Source organism: Poecilia mexicana, unplaced genomic scaffold (assembly GCF_051168715.1).
Source record: "Poecilia mexicana isolate PSO_F unplaced genomic scaffold, ASM5116871v1 scaffold_3, whole genome shotgun sequence".
NCBI lineage: Eukaryota > Metazoa > Chordata > Actinopteri > Cyprinodontiformes > Poeciliidae > Poecilia > Poecilia mexicana.
Window position 1 is genome coordinate 27,436,390 of NW_028263372.1, and position 19,820 is coordinate 27,456,209.

Here is a 19,820-nt window from a genome sequence, read left to right on the forward strand (position 1 = left end):
AGCGGGGATTTGCAATGTGACAGAACCCAGAGACAAAAGAAAACCTCACTTTAGTGTTTTAGTTAGTTTGTGCATCTCCAAGTTTATGGACAACTCTCATTTCCTTATTGTGTTGCGCTACAAACAATATTTTTGTTGTTTTGTTGTTAAAATACAGAGTTCAACAGGGAGGGTTTCAAGAGTCAAGAGCAAAGTGCTCGGTTAAATGGAACCACAGCATACAGAGAGCCCAGGCTAGATTAGGATTATTACTGAATTACCATCAACAATATTATAACATATTAAAATATGTGTTTAACAGAAATATTTTTATTATATGCCCATCTTTCACTCAGTGTACAAAAACACCCCAAAATGTCTATTTTTCTTAGTTTCATCTGCATTCCAGAAATTAAATTTACACAGACAATTTGACAAATGCATTGCAAACTTACACATTAAGAACTACAGGGAAAATAGCTTTATGGCTTGAAAGGTATGTTAAATACAATCGTAATTTAAAGCTAATTAGATCCCATTTCCTGCTTGTTTCTGGGCTGGTAATTGTGGTAATTTTTACAATCACTACTGGAATTTGCAGTAGTATGCCAACACAAAAAGGAAGACAGTAAACACAACAAATACATTACAATAAAAAATTAAAAAATATGTGTCAGTGTTTATTTATTATTACAATTTTTATGAAGGCATAATTGACAGGAAAAATGCACCGAAAGATTTCGTAAACATTGCTGTCCTTATTTAGAAGTCAAATTAATTCAATTAACAGTGCAGGAGTAAACTGTGATGTCTGCGGCTATGATCTTGATGGGACTGGCTCAATTTAAGATTCGGGGATGCAAGTCAAATTGCAACACAATTATTTGCATCTATATCTTCACAAATCCACAACAAACGATATAAAACCACAACTAAAGACTACACAAGAACAATCCATGAGATTTATTTTTTTTATTCGGTGGACACATTTTAAGGTTTGCGGGTAAAATGAGTTACTTCCGGGGCTGGTGGCACGTCCCAATCCTCATCAGTGGTTGATTAAAGGCGGTGGGGGCAGGGATCAAACGCGAAGCATCCCCAACAGCGGGCGAGGCAGCCAGCGCACAGCCGGGAGAAAACTAGCTTAACCGAGGCAAAATTAAACGACAAAGCGAAAAAAAAATGGCCGGTGGAAGCTCCCTGGAAGCCGTGAAGAAGAAAATCAAGTCGCTGCAGGAGCAGGCCGATTCGGCGGAGGAACGGGCATCGTTATTGCAGCGGGAACTGAACCAGGAGAGGACTGCGAGGGAAGCAGTAAGCTGCTAATGATTTAAGGCAATTAGGGCTCTTGGCTGCGGGAGGCATTAGGTGCAAAGCTGGTCAAAAAGCGTGGCCGCTAGGCCCAACACCCCGCGGTTCCTGTTCGAACAGAGCTGAGTGGGTATCAAGCGAATGAGTTTGAGCTCAGTGGCTCAGCGTCGGAGGTGAGGACAGGATGGTGTCTGGAAGGGACACCACCCTGAGCGCTCCGGATAAACCAGCGGCCGCTCCGTTAATAAGAGGCTGACGTGAGAGCAGGTCCTCGGAGAGAGATAAAACCCTCACTAACGGTGCCACCAGCTAGTTTAAGTATGGGGAGGTGCCTTTATCCTCAACTAAGCCTTGTTTTATTTATTGGTCAAAATAATACAGTAGGAATTGCGCAGTTTACGAAATTGTACAGCATTTTCTTCATGCATATTGCGAAAACGTCAACTTAAAGTGAGAGAAATGCCGTTTTACTCCCTAACCAGAATCTGCATCATGCATCTTAACATCCCTCCCCCACTTGCTCCTAGAGAAGCCCGTCTTGTTTTCCAGCATAGACCTGATTTATCAGCGCTTGGCCAATAAACTTGATCTGATTTTGGTTGTGTTGCTCTCTCCAAGGCTGAGGGAGATGTAGCTTCCCTGAACAGACGCATCCAGCTGGTTGAAGAGGAGCTGGACCGAGCTCAGGAGCGCCTGGCCACTGCCCTCACCAAGCTGGAGGAGGCTGAGAAAGCTGCCGATGAGAGCGAGAGGTGGGTGGTCAACGTCTTTTTACTCATCAAATACAAAGGTCATTTAAAAAAAAAAAAAAAAAAAAAAGTCTGAGTCAAAAACTTAAAAAAAGTACTTGGTTGAGCAAGTACTCAAAATTAGGGGGTTTCCATTTTTTTGGTCAGCCAACAAGAATGTACAATGATGCAGGTTTTTGTTTCACTAGAAAAACAGATGAAGGCTAGAAATAAACTTTGATAAGTTGTGACTTTCTTTTTGTTGAATTCAAAACCATTACATCTACATATTGTGTTTTAAGCTTTCAAATAAAAAAATTAGAATCAAATCGGAACACAGACAACTGGAAACGTGCATCAGTCAAGAAAAAGCTTTATCGGTGCATCTTTAGAAATGAATCGCTGCATATTCATGTTAAAAAATATTTTAACTATGCTAATTGTTAAGGTCTTATGTTTTGTGAATTTCTTGTCTTATTGTTGGATTCTCTGGATCACTTTCTTTTGTTTTCAGAATGATAAATATGTCCAGGAATTGAAACCTGTTAGAAAACCGTATGAACGCGTGTCACTGCTTATAGAAAACTACATCATCGGTTCCAACAAGACATTAATCTCACTTGTGTTGGGCAGGATTTAATCTGCTTTACTATTGAGATGCATCATGTTGTGATGTTCAGTTCACAAGAAAACATTGCTTGCACTTGCCTACAATCTTTTTTTTGTGTGTGTGTGTTTTTTGCTTTTCTCCATTCAGAGGCATGAAAGTCATTGAGAACCGAGCAATGAAGGACGAGGAGAAGATGGAGCTGCAGGAGGTCCAGCTGAAAGAGGCCAAACACATCGCTGAGGAGGCTGACCGCAAATATGAGGAGGTGAGCTTCTCAGCTCCTTACTGCACTTAAGTGTTTTCCACCCTCTTTTATCAGATACAGCAGCCTCCACGCTGCCTTCGCGTTCACAGTAGAAGCATAAAAGTATTTTGGATCCGTTTGGTGAAAGAACGCCGTGCTGTGAGTGCAGGTGGCCCGTAAGCTGGTGATCATTGAGAGCGACCTGGAACGAACAGAGGAGCGTGCCGAGCTGTCCGAGAGGTAGCATCCCCCTTCCTCCATTTGTTCTTTGTGACAACCTTAAATAGGATTTACAATGTACTTTGTTCTTTGCCGACACTCTACAGTAAATGTTCTGAGCTGGAGGAGGAGCTGAAGACCGTGCAGAACAACCTGAAGTCTCTGGAGGCCCAGGCGGAGAAGGTAGGCCGATTGATTAGGTTTGATGACATCTTGATGTAAACTCGTAGGGGAGATGATGAGTGCTGCAGGTTTTCTGATTTCAGTCATTGTTTGTAACCACAGTACTCACAGAAGGAGGACAAGTACGAGGAGGAGATCAAGGTTCTTACAGACAAGCTGAAGGAGGTGAGTGAGCTACAGCTGTGCTGAATTAATCTCTGCATGTGTTGCGTTTCAGAAAATATTTCCGTTTCATCCATCCTATCTTGTCTTTGATTAGGCATTTTGCGAAAAGGTCTGCCGTACTGGCTGCTTTTTAACATCTGCTTAGTTAGCACTTTTAATTTCAACCCATTAAGGCTTCAGTTGTTAATGTAGACCTCTTACTGGCGGTTTGCTGATGTTGCTGTGTTGCTCCGCTCAGGCTGAGACTCGTGCTGAGTTCGCTGAGAGATCAGTTGCCAAGCTCGAGAAAACCATCGACGACCTGGAGGGTATGATTACTTTATTACTTTCACTTTTCATTTGCCTAATGCTTGATTCAAATTTAAAGGGAATTTCTATTTATTCATGCAGTCGGGTAAACAACATAAGCTGTAACTGCTGAGACTTTAAATCAAAGTAAAATTAATATTTGTCTCTGAAAGATGCTAATGCACATCAATGCTCGACAAAGGCGCTGTAAGGTTTAGTGTAGTCTGAATGCAGAAACGTTCACAGGACAACTTTAGACCCAGACTAATTTGTTGGCACCTCTTGGTAAAGATGGTGTTTTATTGGTCCTCTAAAAGATGCCTTGAGTGTTTATGGAATAGTTATTCTTTACCATCTTAAGGCATTTTATCATCTCACAGTCTCTAACCTGAGTTAAGTGCCAAGCAGTTGGGCAAAGGACGGGGCTAACGCTAGGAACTGGGTTCATCCTAAACTTGAAATTTGGCTACAAACCATCCAAATGGATATGGTTTGTTGCTAAAAAGTTTGAACTTGTATGCATGGTATAAGATCTGTGACACTGTGGACCTGTTGAGTGTTGCAGAAGCTTTGAGAATCTTGTTAGAAACATGTTTTCTAACATGTTTCTAACAAGATTCTCAAAGCTTCTGCAACACTCAACAGGTCCACAGTGTCACAGATCTTATACCATGCATACAAGTTCAAACTTTTTACATGACCTTTATGTACCAGGTAGATTTTTATGAAAATAATCAATTGCTCTCTACCAGAAAACTCGATATGGGTTATTGAATATCATAATCCAAGATGTATGGACAAATCACATGCAGTTAACATTTTTTGTGGTGGCTGATCTCAGTTCCCAGACCTAAATCTTGCAGCTCAACCTGTGGGCTGAGCTGAAGAAGAGAAAACGCAAAACTCTTGACAATCTAGAGTTTCTGCAAATAGGAATGCAACGGTCCATTTTTGTACTTTTAAATATTACGGTAAGACTAATTGATATCCCCCATTCACAAAAAATTAGAGGAGAAAGTATTTATAGAAGGAGTGCCAACAATTGTCATGAAGGCCTTAGTTATGCAATTATTTTGGCATTTGTTTTCCTATAGTCTAAATGGGCCTAAAATAAGGAAAATGTTCATTTATCTTAAGGGTTTTTACACATTTCCAGTAGCACCAGGAAATGTTCCATGCCTGTCTGCATGGTGAGTTATTAATCATAAGAATAAAAGGTATAAGCATGAAATTGTTCATGTTGGCAGTATTTGTCACTGCGCTGTGGTTTGCCACTGTTCAGTCCACGGCACTCATCACAGGGTCATGGAACATGTGAAGCAGGTTTTTCCGACTCCTCAGGAATTTGACCCGACATCAGCAGCTGTTCCTTCACCCCTCCTCGTTTCTGCACCTCCTTCCTTTCTTTTAGCCGTTTCTATTTTCCTTTTTACTTCTATGCTCTGACACTTATATTTTCTGTTTTTACACCATCCACTGCCACTTAATAATTACAACTTGGTAGATGAGCTGTATGCCCAGAAACTGAAGTACAAGGCCATCAGCGAAGAGCTGGACCACGCCCTCAACGACATGACATCCATGTAATTTACAACATGCTTGATTTGTGCTTTAGATCCCACTAGGGCTAACTGTTGTCTTAGTAGCTCCCCCTTGTGGCATGTTGATTGCAGTGAACTAGATTTGGCTCTAGATTTAACCTTTTGACTAACACCATAGGTTAGATTATGCAAATAGTTTTTTGGAGAGCCTAAGGAGTTTTTTTTTTTTTTTTTTTTTCTTACCCTCTCCTGCATTGTAACATTTAATTTCCCAACTTTCAAATTCTCCCTGCATCTAAGTTTTTGTTTTGCTTATTTTCTTTTTCCCCTCCAACATCTGTTCTTTTGTGTTTTCACAGCTAAACCTTTTCACTCTTCACTGTGGAAGCTTGTCGATCATCATTTCACTCCTGCGCAGCTCAGCCCGACTTTCTGTATCTTTTTTTTTTTTGTCTATTTCTTTATTGCCCTGCCAGGACTGCACACCGGGCTTTTGCTGCCAGCACCCCTTGTTCCATGTCTTATGCAGATTTTTGAGCCATATTGCTTTCTGTAAAATAAACACTCTTTCATCTATGTCTATGATCCATCTTTTCCTTTCCGTTTTCATTTGGCTTTTTTTTTGTGTCTTCACTGTTTAATTTATTTCAATAGCTTTTAAATGAACTCTGTAGCTCCTTCCCTATTTGCTGTTTGTTTCTCTGTTTATGAGGACGGTAATGGAACATGGAACTCCTTGTCATTGGTTTGACTTTTGAAGTAAATGGAACCTTTTTAACACCATCAGCCATTTCCAGTTTGTGTTCAGAAGTTGCTGAATTCTGAGAAGAAAATATGAGTGGTTCAGTTAAAAAGAGAGCTTTAACATCATATTAAGCCAGTTGGTGTTAAAAAAATAGTTCAAGCAGTTAAACGTTGCGTATATGTGCCGTTTATTGCTTGATGAATGTGGAAGTTTTAACCCACCAAGGAATCAAGAGATCATGAGGTTATCATTATCCAAACTTTTTATATACGTTTCACTAATCTCAAAACGTCAAATCATTTGCGTTATTTGTGTTGACGGCTCAAAGGTGATCTTTCAGTGTCGACACCTTTGAATGCTTTAGACTATGCACACAGGGCATTCTTCACTCTTCTCTCCACTAGGCATCTATAGTTGTAACCATAAAGTTCAAGTCTGTTTTTCTTTGTTTCCAGACTTTTATTTTGGTGTTTGCTGAGTGGGAAAAACGTATTCAGAGTCAAATTTAAGCTAATTTTTTGCATGTTAGTTTAGTTGAATATCAATGAAAAAAATTCAAACTTTACCTAATTTATTTAAAGTGTCGACTCCTAAGGGGGTATATCGAGACAAATACCAGAGTATGTAAGCTTGTCAGAGATTGGTTGGGTAGGGCTTTACCTGAACACAGTTGAGAGGTCTTCTGCTCAGTCTGTCAAGCGTGTGTGAGATTTGGTGTGCTGCTGCAGATCATTCAACATTTTTAACCAAACAACCTGGTCATACAGTTGAACTTAGCAATTCTTTGCAAGCAAGACCAACTCTTAAGTTTGACTGGTGGTTTGGGTTAGCGAGTGAAATATCAAGGGGCCTAGAAAAAAACTAATGTATTGTAAAGTCTTAAGACTGTTTGTTAAAAAGTAAATCCAATTAGAGGTATACATCTTTTAATCAGTTGTGGAAAAAAAAATGATTAAGCAATTCATAAAGTCTGTAGTTTACCAGGACAAAACTAGCAGTTTTTTACCCAACTTTCTCCACTAACTTTGTCTTTATGTACTAACTTGTCTTCTGTCTCTTTCCCTTCTTCCCTTACTGCTTTCTGACGGTCAAGATCATCTATACAAGCAGCTTGATAAAAACCGTCTTCTGACCAATGAACTGAGAGTAGCCTTAAATGAGGCCTAACCTGGAAAGGGTTTGCTTTATGCTGGCACTTTTTTTTTTTTATGATGCAACATAATCCAAGAGCATTGTGGATTTGTTAGATTAAGCAGGTAGAGATTCACATCTACACCACAGAAATATAATCAAATTGTACATATTGCTGTATACTCAGATGCTAAAGAAGGGGTATTGTTTGTCTCTGAATTAGTGAGTTAAGTTTATTTTACTGCAGGTTTGACTTGCTCAGCCTTATAGCTGCTGGAGTGAGTTACTTCTACATGTAGCGTTTCACAAGCCCCAAAACAACTCTCACTTGTTTTGGGACTTGTGGTTCTAAACAAGAGAATCGGTAAGATTTGCAATTCACCTCCAGACTGAGGTCTTAAATATAAATAAAACACCAACTGTAAGACCACACAGAAACCTTGGTTGAATATATTTTAACCTTTTTTTTTTAACACAATTTGTCATGCAGTAAAAATTAAGTTTATATTTCTGCTTGATTTTTAGGCTGAGAGGCTGAAGTGGTATTTCAGCTGTAATGGATTTGTTTGAAAACCTAATTTCAAAGAAAAGGATTTAAAGTTATAATTATTTTTAAAAGGTTGAGCACTGTAATTAGTCCCACTAAATGCATTGGAGTCTAGACTTCATCTCTGTCAATAGCTTGAGATAAACCTTGTCAAATGTTTCATTAATTTGGGTTTCTGGTACTAGTTCACAGCATGAAGCTTTTCACATTTACTTGGTGTGAACACTTAATATGGGGACTGAGGGAGGAGAGGTGAAATAGATTTTTTTTGGCTCATCAGCATGTATGATTTTTTTTTTTTTTTTTTGTCCACCAGAACCTCAACAATGTATATTCTCTGCACTGTTTATCTAATGGTCCTAAACTGATATAATGCTGTATTGACAGACAAACTCAGATGCGCTAAAGAAGAGGGCCTGAGCATTAAGCAGATGATGGATCAGACCCTACTGGAGATGGTTAATATTTGACCCAGCTCTGTTCCTTTCCACTACCTGACTTCACATGTTCTAAATGACCGACTCCCACATGCTGCTGCGACGGTGGACACGTGGGTCTGTGTTTAGCTGTACCTCTGGCATTGTCATCTACAGGACACAAGCTCTGTATGAAGTAGCAGAAAAGGCATTGAGCTCCAGCTCAGCTACACTGTTCATATTGCACGCTCTGTTCAAAGACCTGTTTAAGTTCACTGTACATGTCCAATGGTTTACATATGTGTTGGGATTTTGCACTTTTGATAAAAAAAATACTGCACATTGTCTTTATGAATGAAGCCATAATTTAAGCCAAGCCTGTATAAAAGGGACTTTTATTATCTGTACTTTTGTAAGATCATGTATGTGTTGTTTTGTTTTTTTGTTATAAACTTGCATTCAATGTCTGATCTTTTTCCTTCTGAAGTCTAAGTACTTCAGCTACATGAAGCAAACACTTGTGCTCTGCACCATTTCTAACATTTTCTCCCTTGGAAGCTAATTTGCTTGTTTTCCCAGACATTTTTATCTTGGAAATGTATGAATAAAAGATTAAACCAGATCTTGTTTTAATTTTTATGTTCCTTGACTAAAAAAAGTGACAAAACTAGAAAATGTAGGTGATGTTACAGCCATAAGCTTCATTGGTCTTTTTTGGGGGGGAACTTTGTGATGTCCCCCCACCCCATTCTCTCCCTTTACTTTAATTGTAAAGGGAGAGATGAATTGTTTTTCAATTTAAAATTTTTAACAAAGCTTTAGTTGTTTGAAAACTAGCAGTTCTTATGCAGTCTGAGATGTTTTCTTTGACAATTTCTTTGCAGTTTGAATAAATGGGGAGAATTTTTTTTTATTTTTATTTTTTTTTTTATTGCGGTTTGCTGTTATACCCAGGCTTTTCCTCGAAAGGACTTACAGGAAAAGTCTTTTGTCCTAAAGGACAAATGTCTAAACACGACTTTAAATTTATTATGTTTCATCTTTAGTTTGCCAAATCCCAACTTTTTAAATTTTTAACCATCAATTTTTATTTATTTTTAAACTTGCTGACTGCATGCATATACATTCAAACCCCCTGAAACCATTTTGACATTTAAAATTTTAAACCTGAAATTCTTGTGAAACTGAATTTCACAAGAATTTCTGTGGTCTTTTAGTTTCTGGTTTAAAAAGCTGAACATTACACTAAATGCTTTTTTTTTTATATATATACCTTTTATAAGTCATAATGTTCACAATCTGCTGTAAAGTCTGCATTTATTCTAGAATATCTCAATCCTAATTTGTCAAATACATTTGATGCACAACTTGAAATGGCGTTGGCTCAAGTTCAGTACAAATGCCAGAAACTAAAATGGCTACAAATCTTATGAGCCGGAAAAGGGTAGCATGCCTTTTCTGGGTCAGGGGGGTCGTCCTGCCTCAAGTGGAGGAGTTTAAGTATCTGGGGATCTTGTTCACGAATGAGGGAAGAAGGGAGCGGGAGATTGACGGGCGGATTGGCGCAGCGTCTGCCGTGAAGCGGGCGCTGTACCGGTCTGTCGTGGCGAAGAGAGAGCTGAGTCAAAAAGCGAAGCTCTTGATTTACCGGTCGATCTATGTTCCCACCCTCATCTATGGTCATGAGCTTTGGGTCATGACCGAAAGAACGAGATCACGGATACAAGCGGCCGAAACGGGTTTCCTCTGCAGGGTGGCTGGGCTCTCCCTTAGAGACATCCGGGAGGGACTCGGAGTAGAGCCGTTGCTCCTCCACGTCGAGAGGAGCCAGTTGAGGTTGCTCCAGCATCTGGTCAGGATGCTTCCTGGACGCCTCCCTGGTGAGGTGTTCCGGGCACGTCCCACTGGGAGGAGGCCCCGAGGAAGACCCAGGACACGCTGGAGGGACTATGTCTCTCAGCTGGCCTGGGAACGCCTTGGAGTTCCCCCGGAGGAGCTGGAAGAAGTGGCTGGGGAAAGGGAAGTCTGGGCCTCCCTTCTGAAGCTGCTGCCCCCGCGACCCGATCCTGGATAAACGGCAGAAAATGGATGGATGGATGGATGGATCTCATGAAAAATGACAGGTGGTTGGTTTTAAGTTTGAGGTATTGTAAGGTATGAGTATTACTCTGAAAGACTGTACCTGCAAGTGTAACATTTACCTCATTTCACATGTTTGCAGATTCCCTTCTCTTCTCAGACACAACTGTTGTCTGGTCAAAATATTACTCCACCTGAGCTATGGACTTTCTGGCCTTCCTCCAGAGTTACCATGGGACTGGTATTTAACAGTTGTGTCCGGTGGTGCAGGACAGAAAAATATGTCTGATTTCTGGTTGTGAAATGATAAAGGGTCAAGGTGTGAGTGTGGACATTTTGATAGACTCATGTAAACTCACATGACACTCCATTGCCATTGTGCAAATGAAAGGTCATAGCTTACAATGTACTTTTAGTCAAAATGTTGAAATGTCCTGCAAAATACAAGAGGAATTATATATCCTAATAAAGTATTTGGGGAAAAGTAAGAACAGTAACATAGCTTTTAAAATTGTGACGGTCATGGAAAAAGCCTGTGCGTTTTACCCTCCGCCCCGCTTGGGGCAGTATTGTAAATTTACAAGAGGGTTTAACAGCTGTGGAAGTGCAGAGGTAAAAGTCCTAGCTGTTCTGTATGACCGACCATCGGATATTGAAATATGAGTGAAAGTCTGGATTTTTGCGAACCTTTTCAAGATAGCAAGGCGGCATATGTGCTCAGCAATGTCGCCGAAGTGGTTGAGAGAGTTCTCATGTTTATACCAACCAAATCGCTTCTGCGGGTCGCCAGGTAATGGGAAATGTTTACAAGCTAAACGGCTATCTTGGCTAGCCATAATGTCTACTGAATAAAAAAATGAAAATATTTATCTAAAAAAAGTAAGCTGGAGAGTAACCTGAAAGAAAAATCGGTAGATGGTTATTAAAGTGAAACATTATATGCTTAGATTGTAAGCAGAGAAGCGTATTCTTTTTGATTGTGTGTGGTTTTGGTTGGGCAGTAGGTGAACGTGTGTGTCCTTGTTTAGTGTGTGCAGATTGTGGAGGAACTGTGCCCGCAGAGTGCTTCGGACTCAGCAGCATCTGACCTGGGTGTCCGCCTCTGGACCCTCCACCACAGAGCTTCACTCTTTCTGCAGCATCCTGGCTGAAGAAGTGGAGGTAAATCGCAAAACTGAAAACCGTAAAAAGTATGGTTTGAGATAAACGGAAAAGGAGAAGTAGAGGAGAAACAACCACTCGGAAAGGGAAAAACAAAGAACCTTTCTTGTCGGTTTAAAAGAAATCTCACGGTAGTAGAATCTATGTTGCTCCTTAACTTTGTTAATGTCCAGTTGTGTCATTAAATTAGAGTAATCATCGCTAAATGAATTTATTTCAGCAATTCAGAAAGTGAAACTCAATTGCACACAGTGTGACGTATGACGTTTATTATGGTTATTTTCATAATTATGGCTTACCGGAAATGACAACTCCAAATGCACTTCATCAGAAAGCTAAATGTTTATTTAGACCAATCAAAAATGGGGTTCTTAAAGGTAAAGTGTCGTTTTGCTGAAACGTATACCCATACAGTATATGCACTAAATGTTGGGTTGGCGCTCTATCGGTGCCACATAGATCAGTCTTTAGTAGATCTTAGGTGTTAAGGAATCCCAGGTTACTTTAAAAGTTGCATTCAGCTCCTCTACATTGATGCCTCTGATGTTTCTCATCTTCCTCTCTACAATAGACCAACTCTGTTGGGTGTTTGGGCCATCTCCATGTGTTTGGTAAAGAAATGTCAAGTCTGCAGTCTTCTTCATGATTGAACTCCAGTCACTAAGAGCCACTGTCTAGCAACTTTTAGATTCATTCCTGTTCCAACTTGCAACACCTTGGCATATTGAAACCTCCCCAATGAGTCCTTAATTTGATTCAGATGTTGAACTAGGGATGCATCTAAAAGTTGCAGGACAGTGACTTTCAAGGACAGGAGTCTGGAGGCCATACCAATACAGTAAAATATTCAATTTTTTTTTGAGAAACCAAATCCCATGTCTTCATTAATTGTAAACTGCAATCATTAAAATGATCTGACATAGGAGCTAACAAACACAACACTGTTTGTAATAAATCTGTATTAGTTTTACTTTTTTTGAATTAATCAGTGAAATCAAAAACATTTCACTGATTTTCTAATTCATAAAGAAGTAAAACCTCTTATTGGTTGCAGTTTCAAATGTACATTTAATAAGTTTCATACACATGTGTCTTTGCTGTTTTCTATTTGTTTAGCTAAGGAAGTAAAACAGGTTTGTGCTGCATAATATTACAAATTCATGCAACTCTAATGGTAAAATCAACAATTATACTATTGTGGCAATGATGGTGACAGTTGTAATTGATCCACATTTTCCTGACAGGTCTGTTTCTCAGCCATCATTTTGATGCTTCCAACACTTTCTGTAAACTTAAACGTCTTGGACAGTGCCATCTTTGTCACCTTGATCAATCTCACTGCAGTGAGACTGAACACAGAACATTGATTGTACGCTTTTAATATATCACGCACATTAATATTGTATTTATATCTGTTTAATATGTTGTAAAGCCCTACAATTTGTGCATTATTGCACAATTGAGGCAGATATCAAGTGGCTAATAAATTATACAGGTGGTAATACATCTTTGCATACTTATGGCTCTGTGAATGATGAATCTGTTAGTTCTGGAATTGATTCGTCTACAGATTCTCCACAGGATGTATCAGATTAAATGGAAGGTGCGTGAAACGTTAACCATTTTTGACAATGTTTCTCCATCTTAAGAGGCAGTTAGCATAATAGATGTGATGTACAGTGACACATAAAGCAGAATTAAATGTGTTGAGTCCTAGGTTAAAATTGATTAGAGCTACTTAAAAAACTTTGACTTCTTTTAAGATAAATGGAGTGAAATGAGGACTGACCTAGAAGTTTTTCACAGTTCTGTAACTTAGAGGTTGCCAGCAGATTGATAATGCTGCCTTTCAGCTATAATTGCTTCAAACATCCCAACATTACTCATCAGTTTAACAGTAAGTGCTTTAACATTTTCTCTCCAATTGTTTTCAGAAAGTATTCCTCCTGCCTAAAACGGTCCTGATGATGGTCGACTGTGAGGCCTTGACTGGACAAGAGTATTGCTATGAACAGAGCAAAGGTCAGTAGTAATAATTTTCTCTGTGACTCAGCAGATTGTTTGTAGAGAACATGTTCGTCTCGTACTGTTTGGACCATTATACTTTTTGTTTTGGCAACTTGCAAAAAACATCTTCCTGTTTACTGTTTTCATTATGGAAATTTTGATTAGCCCTGTAGCCTACAGTATGTTGCCAACTTCACCCTATTGCTCTTACTTTACATAAGTACGACATAAAAATATGATTTTGCTATTTTCGATGTTTTTCATACAACTCGATGTGTTTTAGAGACTGGTTCCTAATAAATTCAGCTTTGTTGAGTGGCAATTTTAGTAGCTTAGCTGATAAGAACTAAGACTAAGATGCAGATTTAAAACATTTGGCTTATTTATATTAGGCCCTCAGCATATAAAGGATGTATTCCAGTGAAAATAAGTGCATTCAGGTTCAAATGCAGCAAACAATCCAACATTTGCCTCCCAGTAGCTGCAGAAAGTGGTGGTTTTTAATCTTTTAAATGTGAGATTCTCATAATGTTGTAAATTCAGTTTCACTCTGATCTGATGCCTCTCTGATGCTAGTTTTAAATCCAAATAATTGAAAGTTCTGAATCGATTTGATTGCAACGTTTTTGCTTCTTCCTCTAAACTGAAGCAAAAAAGAGTCGCCAATGCATGAGTACGGCTGAAGAACTGAACCAGATCTTCCCCAAAGGCTGTGACATTGTTGGCATCGCTACACCAGGCATAGTCTGTGAGTTTTTCTCTCTTCTTTCTTTTCTACTTATTTACCTAAAGGAAAAAAAAAAAAAAAGAAATTCGCACACTAACTCTTTTGCATATAAAATATGTATTTGAACCTGCCACAATTCTCCACCAGTGTGTTTAATTAATGTTGTAAATCTGAACTGTAAACCTGTTTATGCATTGTGCTGTGTTTCTCTGATTCGTTGAACCTCCATAAGACGACCAGTGAATTCTCTCTGCTTCTGCCTGCTTTGGAAAGCTCCGCTCACGGCTTGCATCTTGCTGTGTCTCTCGCTGATCGATGGCCCGCTGTCCCCGCTGCTGAGCCTCCCATTTCTCGTTATAATCACAGTCCCCCTGGAGAAGCGATTCTCCATCAGCGTTGTTCTCCTCCCTCCAGAGAATGTGCTTATGAGGCTCTCTGTCTGCCATGTTTAATAGCTGCATGAGCTGATGGTAACAACACTGACATTTTGTAATATTGCAGCCATAGGTGACAAACAGGTCCAGCCTGCTAAACTGATTCTGTTAAAATAAATCGTCAGCGTGGTGAGAATTCAAACGTCTCAAATAGCGCTGTATTCAAAATAAAAAGAAGTGATGTCATAATGCAGCTCTTTGTACTAAAACATCACCCTCTGGCGATACAGTATGTAGTCCACCTTAAGTTTTGATTAGTTATATTTTATTAAGGACATAATTTCTGTCTTTGTGGAATTGGATTCATTTTCCAACAACAACTTGGATTGATCATAAACGGTTGCTGCTTAAAACACTTAACTTGAGAAGGTTGGTTGCAGATCAATCTGCAGTGTTGCTCAAATTACTCCTACAATTTAAACCTGGTGAACCTCGACATTATCGGCTTGTAAAATCACAGTGCACTCAGAAGACAAAACTTTTCCTTTAATTTTCAGTATATTTGGTCAAATCGTTTTTGAGCATTTGGTGTTACTTAACATATTCACAACCAGCTGACGTGGCCTCAGACATACCGCTGCTCTCTCGTTTATTAATAACCCTAAGTGTGATGGGTGCATCACTTTATCTGCCGATGTTCTTATTCTGTTGCTCCAAGGATTTCGTGTGGCCTGATGAGTCTAGACCACAAGGATGATGCAGTCTAAGACTTAACAGACCACCTTCATCCATGTTGCTTTAATATTTAGAAGTGGTTTTATCATGCATCTTTTATTACTGGTTGCAGAGAGTTAGTTTAGATTTCTTGGCTTAAATGGTTGAAGGAGATGAGACGGATGTGTTGGTGTGAAATAACTGCTGAAGCCGTTTTCTGTATTCAGTCCACAGAATTTTTATCCGCTATAATTTCTTTTACCTTCTTTCCTTTTTTTTTTTACTTTAAAATATCTTGGCTGTACTTCAGTGTTGCCATAGTTACAAAGAAAAGTGCTTTGTTTAATGAAACCAAATACGGCATTAGGAATGTAGCAGGAGGTTCTAAGGGCTGATAAAAGTAAGAGTCTGTCTGCCACAAATTTCAGTGTAAGTTATTTAGATTTTATGTGAGTGACCAAAACACAGTTTGTCATAATTTGATGTGCAATTGTGTTCAGCCTAAATTGAGAAAGGTAGGTTGAATACAGGTGCATATCACGTTTTTTAGAGTGTTTGTAAAATATGTAATTTTTGTTCCACTTCAAACTTATGTGCCTCTCTGTGTTGGCATGTCACATAATGAATAAATAAGTAAGTAAATGAATAAAATATGTTAAAGTTTGTGCTTACAGCATGACAAAACATGGACAAGTTTGATTGAGATGAATAGTTTAGCAAGGCGCTGTGTGGGTAAATTGGTTGTCCATCTGTTGAATCTTTGTGTTGGCCCTGATTAACGAGGTCCAGGTTGTAACTTTACTACTCGCTGTTTTACATCTGGAGGCAAATACTAGTTAGAACCTAAATCTGGAACTAGGTGGGGATAGGAATGGATTGCAGGCACTTGCAACATTTATCCATTTCAGGAGTTGTATTTTCTTTGTACTAATTCTGCTGTACATCAACGGTTTGGCTCAGGAATAGTTTACAACCTAATTTAACATCCTAATCCAATAAAAGCTTAGAAGTGGTGATTGAGGCCGTCTGTCTTCCGAATCTTTATATCTATTGCAGAGCGGCTTATCGTTCTCTAATTTCCATAGCAACATATTCATATCTTGGACTGATTACTTTTGTTGTCAGTTTGTGGTTGTTTCATTTTTATTTATTTATTTTTTTAATGAAACTCGTATTTCTTTTTGTAATAAGAGTGTGCTGCTGCAGTTCCTCTAAACTCCGGTAGGTGGTGACTTAGAGACTGTAAAAGCCAGCATGAAACTCTTAAGGATTATTTTCTTGAATTTGAAGTTTTTGTGGTTTATTTTGCTTGTGACTAAATGACAAAATAAAAATGAATAAGAAGGAACTTTGAGATGTGGGTTAGTGATCACTAATGAAGAAAACAGTTTGTGACGGTTTTATTAGAATGAATAATTTGATGACTAATTAGGAGTTTGGTAAATCCAGATTATGTAGCATGTATATTCACGCAGCATGGTTTTCACCTTTTTAACAGTAACTCCGACCGGTTCGTGGACCGGTGCTCCTAAGGAGTACCAGGAAGGGGAGGCAGGCTTTGCAGTCATGCTCCCCAACACTGATGGTGTTCAAATCAAGCCGTTTCACTTTTGTAAGAAAACGATCTCTCTGGAAGCCATGAAAGAAGCAGGTGAGTGCAGCTGTTCAGTAAGTCAAGAGAAATCCAATCCTCAGCAGCCCCTTATATTTTGTCTTGTTGTGTTTTTTTTCTAGGACTAGTTGACAACCCAGAGCTACGCGTAGTGGTGATGTTCATCTATGAAGCGTATAAATCTGGAGGAGCACGGTTCCTCAGCCAGATCCTGGAGCCGCTGACAAACAGCAAGGCTTTAATTGCAGGAGGGCTGGTGGAAGGCGTCTTCTATCCGCCCAGAGATTGGTGAGTTTAAGGCTCCACAGCGGATTTGACGACTTAATACACGTGGCGCAGTGCTTACGGTTTTCATCATCTCAATCTCTGTAGCTGCAGCAAGGGATCGTACGGTGTGATCGGCCTGGCTCTGAGCGGCCGTAAAGTCCAGGGGGCGTCCGTGCTCCTCGACCAAGACGTCGGCACCGCGAAGGAAGCGGAGGCCACGGTCCGACGGCTAAAGGCAGCCAGGATTCCTGAGAGAAACACCCTGGGCTTCATGTTTGCCTGCGTGGGGAGGGGCCAGAACTACTACCACAACCAGCACAACGTGGAGGCCGACGCTTTTCACAAGGTCTTCCCCAATACGCCGCTGTTTGGTCTGTTTGGCAACGGCGAGATCGGCTGTGACCGCATCGTTAAAGACGACTACACCCTCTGCAACTCCGACTCCGACACCTTGCAGCACGAGTACACCACCGTCATGACCCTGGTCCACTTTGGCTGACTGGGAAGAAGGAGTAAGAGGAAAAAAGTCGACGTGTCATGCTTCTGTTGTCAACGACGACTTGGAGCAGCAGACATTATGTACAAAGTGTCACCCAGGATATTGCTCTCTTCATTTATGCTTACAAAGCAGGACGATAATCCCCTCAGCCATGAAGGCGTAATGGCAAAACCTTTGGAGGTTTTAAGTCTTGGAAACTTTGAGAAGAAAGGATTTGCCCAGAGTGTACATACTGACATCAAATTCTGCTTGTGTTAGTAGTACGTTTATGTCTTTCACTCCAATTTCCTCACACATTCAAGACACATTCTTCCCTGTGGCTGCACTTTTTTTGTTCATGGAGGTAAAGAAATTTGGTTTGTTTTTCCTCCACAAAATCAGGGTAAGCTTTAGCAAATCTGACACAGTTTTGTGTCATCAGTGTTAACCTACAGATTTCTGTTATTATTATTATTTTTTTTATATCTGTTTAATTTGTCCAGCTGTTAGCTTGGCACACTGGTCAAATTATCTCAGCTTCCGAAGTTTTAGGCTTTTTTCAAGTTTTCTGCTAGAGTCAAGTTGTTGGGGAAAAGGTGTGCAAACTGGGAGCTTGGCGATAACAGTATTTGGGTTTTTGGATCATTACATGCTAGATTATTTGAAATGCTAATTTGCCCTGCATGCCGAATGTTTAGTTTGGCTGTTTCTTTTTGATTTTCAGATACAAGTTGTAGAAAGTGGTCGGCTTTAAAGATGTCTCTTCAGTGCCTATATTCACACTCCTTGAATCTTTTTACATTTTGGTAAGTGACAATGTATTTAATTAGGATTTTATGTTTATAGATCAACAAAAGGTCATAATAATTGCGAATTTGAAGGAAAATAAAGCATTTTTCATTTCCACTTTGCAATTATTTACTGCTTGGTGTTAGGTCTATCACATAAATGTCAAATAAATACATTGAAGTTTGTGATTATAGCATGACAGAATGCAAAAACGTTAGGAGAAATGGGACAGCATGTCTAATAGCATTCAGGCCTCTAAAAATGTACTAAATGCTAAACTTGATGTTGATTTTTTTTTTTTTTTTTACCAATGCTGAACAGTTTGTTGCTAATTGGTGCAGTTTCACTATATACGTGGTTTATCAGGTGATTGTTTTATCTTGAACGTTGCTGATGTGTCATTGTTAAAAAAAAGCTGCAACTGTGATTGTAACAAAAAACTATTTAAGAAATTCCAAAACCTGTTTTATTTTTCTTCAGAAAATAACTCTTGTTCATCATTTAGCTGTAACATAATACACCATGTATAGATTTGAAATAAATATGAATATATAAATTGTATTAGATAAAAGAAAAAAAAGAGTTTGGTTATTGTCAGACTTATTTGTGCCCATTCAGGTTTTCCTTAAACAGACAATAAATTAGACATGCAGTTTATTGTTAATATTGTTTGGAATCGAATCATTCAACTGTATCTAAAGGCAATATTATAACTTAAATTGGTAGATTTTGTCAAACTCCCTTTAAATATGCGCGTCAACCTCTTGCATCCTCAGCAGCCCACATCCAGGCGTGTTTAAAAGAAGCAGCGACGCTTCAGATTGATGGATGTACTCTTTAACCATCGACTGGCTAATCCCGATGAGTGACAAATGGTTAAGCCAATTGCTGCACAGGCAGTTTATATTCCCATAGTATCTTTATTTTGGGACACCAGGAAAAAAAAAAAAAAAAACGTAGCTCATGACACCGAGAGGAGCGACCAACCAGGCGTAAAGCTAATAAAATCATCCGAGGCAACGATCCGTTCCTAAATTGGCCTCAACTGGGGAACCGCACACCTTTTACTGGCAGGTTTTTCTTATCCCGCTCATACACACAGATTCACCCCACGGCTAATGTTTTTACTGCTCTGTCGTGACCGGATCGATGCAAATGTCACAAAATTCACTGGCTGCCGCCAGACTTTGGCACGAAAACGTCAATGTTTTGGCCGCCTTCGCGTGAAAATTCGCGGTGTTCCGTCCTCCCGCCGCTCCGGAGGCGCTTCTCTGACGGAGCCGTCGGGCTGCTTTCAGCACCTGGACAGCTCCCTTCTCGCAGGGTTCCCCGCTGCGCACGTCGGGGAAGCCCTCGGCTGGGGAGCGCAACCCGGACCCCCAATTCAACTCGTCTAATCCAGGGAGAGAAAAGAGAAGAGGGGGGCAATTGACTCGATTCTTGTGACTGCACTTAAAGCTAACATGGCTCTTGTTGAGTGACGATGCTTCATGCATTCGAGCTGC

At 39.7% G+C, this 19,820-nt stretch overlaps 2 protein-coding genes across 6 annotated transcripts; both read left to right on the forward strand.

Moving 5' to 3' along the window:
* The first annotated feature begins 1,042 nt into the window (after positions 1-1,042).
* On the forward strand, positions 1,043-8,729 carry LOC106920798 (uncharacterized). Of its 5 annotated transcripts, XM_014992048.2 has the most exons (9): positions 1,045-1,293; positions 1,909-2,042; positions 2,776-2,893; positions 3,042-3,112; positions 3,199-3,274; positions 3,377-3,439; positions 3,678-3,747; positions 5,232-5,310; positions 5,628-5,844. In XM_014992048.2, exons 1-9 carry the CDS (start codon positions 1,162-1,164, stop codon positions 5,629-5,631), a joined length of 747 nt encoding a protein of 248 aa, XP_014847534.1. In that variant the 5' UTR covers positions 1,045-1,161; the 3' UTR covers positions 5,632-5,844. The 5 variants fall into 5 exon arrangements, with proteins under 5 accessions (XP_087860515.1, XP_014847534.1, XP_014847537.1 ...); XM_088004389.1 differs by lacking the exon at positions 5,232-5,310 and having other exon boundaries at positions 1,043-1,293; XM_014992051.2 differs by lacking the exons at positions 5,232-5,310; positions 5,628-5,844 and adding an exon at positions 7,107-8,067.
* Positions 8,730-10,758: 2,029 nt separating this feature from the next.
* Positions 10,759-18,979, forward strand: fbxo22 (F-box protein 22). Its single transcript, XM_014992043.2, has 7 exons — positions 10,759-10,976; positions 11,215-11,347; positions 13,282-13,369; positions 14,004-14,102; positions 16,668-16,820; positions 16,904-17,069; positions 17,154-18,979. The coding sequence occupies exons 1-7, from the start codon at positions 10,846-10,848 to the stop codon at positions 17,545-17,547; spliced, it is 1,164 nt and encodes a 387-aa protein (XP_014847529.2). The 5' UTR covers positions 10,759-10,845; the 3' UTR covers positions 17,548-18,979.
* The last annotated feature ends 841 nt before the right edge of the window (positions 18,980-19,820 follow it).

What these genes read in the sequence shown, in the direction of transcription:
- fbxo22 (XM_014992043.2), top strand. Translation starts at nt 10,846, where the DNA reads ATGAGTGAAAGTCTGGATTTTTGCGAACCTTTTCAAGATAGCAAGGCG. An exon ending in TCCTGGCTGAAGAAGTGGAG is followed by an intron (nt 11,348 to 13,281) that starts GTAAATCGCAAA and finishes AATTGTTTTCAG; the next exon opens with AAAGTATTCCTCCTGCCTAA. An exon ending in TTGCTATGAACAGAGCAAAG is followed by an intron (nt 13,370 to 14,003) that starts GTCAGTAGTAAT and finishes TCTAAACTGAAG; the next exon opens with CAAAAAAGAGTCGCCAATGC.
- LOC106920798 (XM_088004389.1), top strand. Translation starts at nt 1,162, where the DNA reads ATGGCCGGTGGAAGCTCCCTGGAAGCCGTGAAGAAGAAAATCAAGTCG. An exon ending in TTACAGACAAGCTGAAGGAG is followed by an intron (nt 3,440 to 3,677) that starts GTGAGTGAGCTA and finishes TGCTCCGCTCAG; the next exon opens with GCTGAGACTCGTGCTGAGTT. An exon ending in AACCATCGACGACCTGGAGG is followed by an intron (nt 3,748 to 5,627) that starts GTATGATTACTT and finishes GTGTTTTCACAG; the next exon opens with CTAAACCTTTTCACTCTTCA.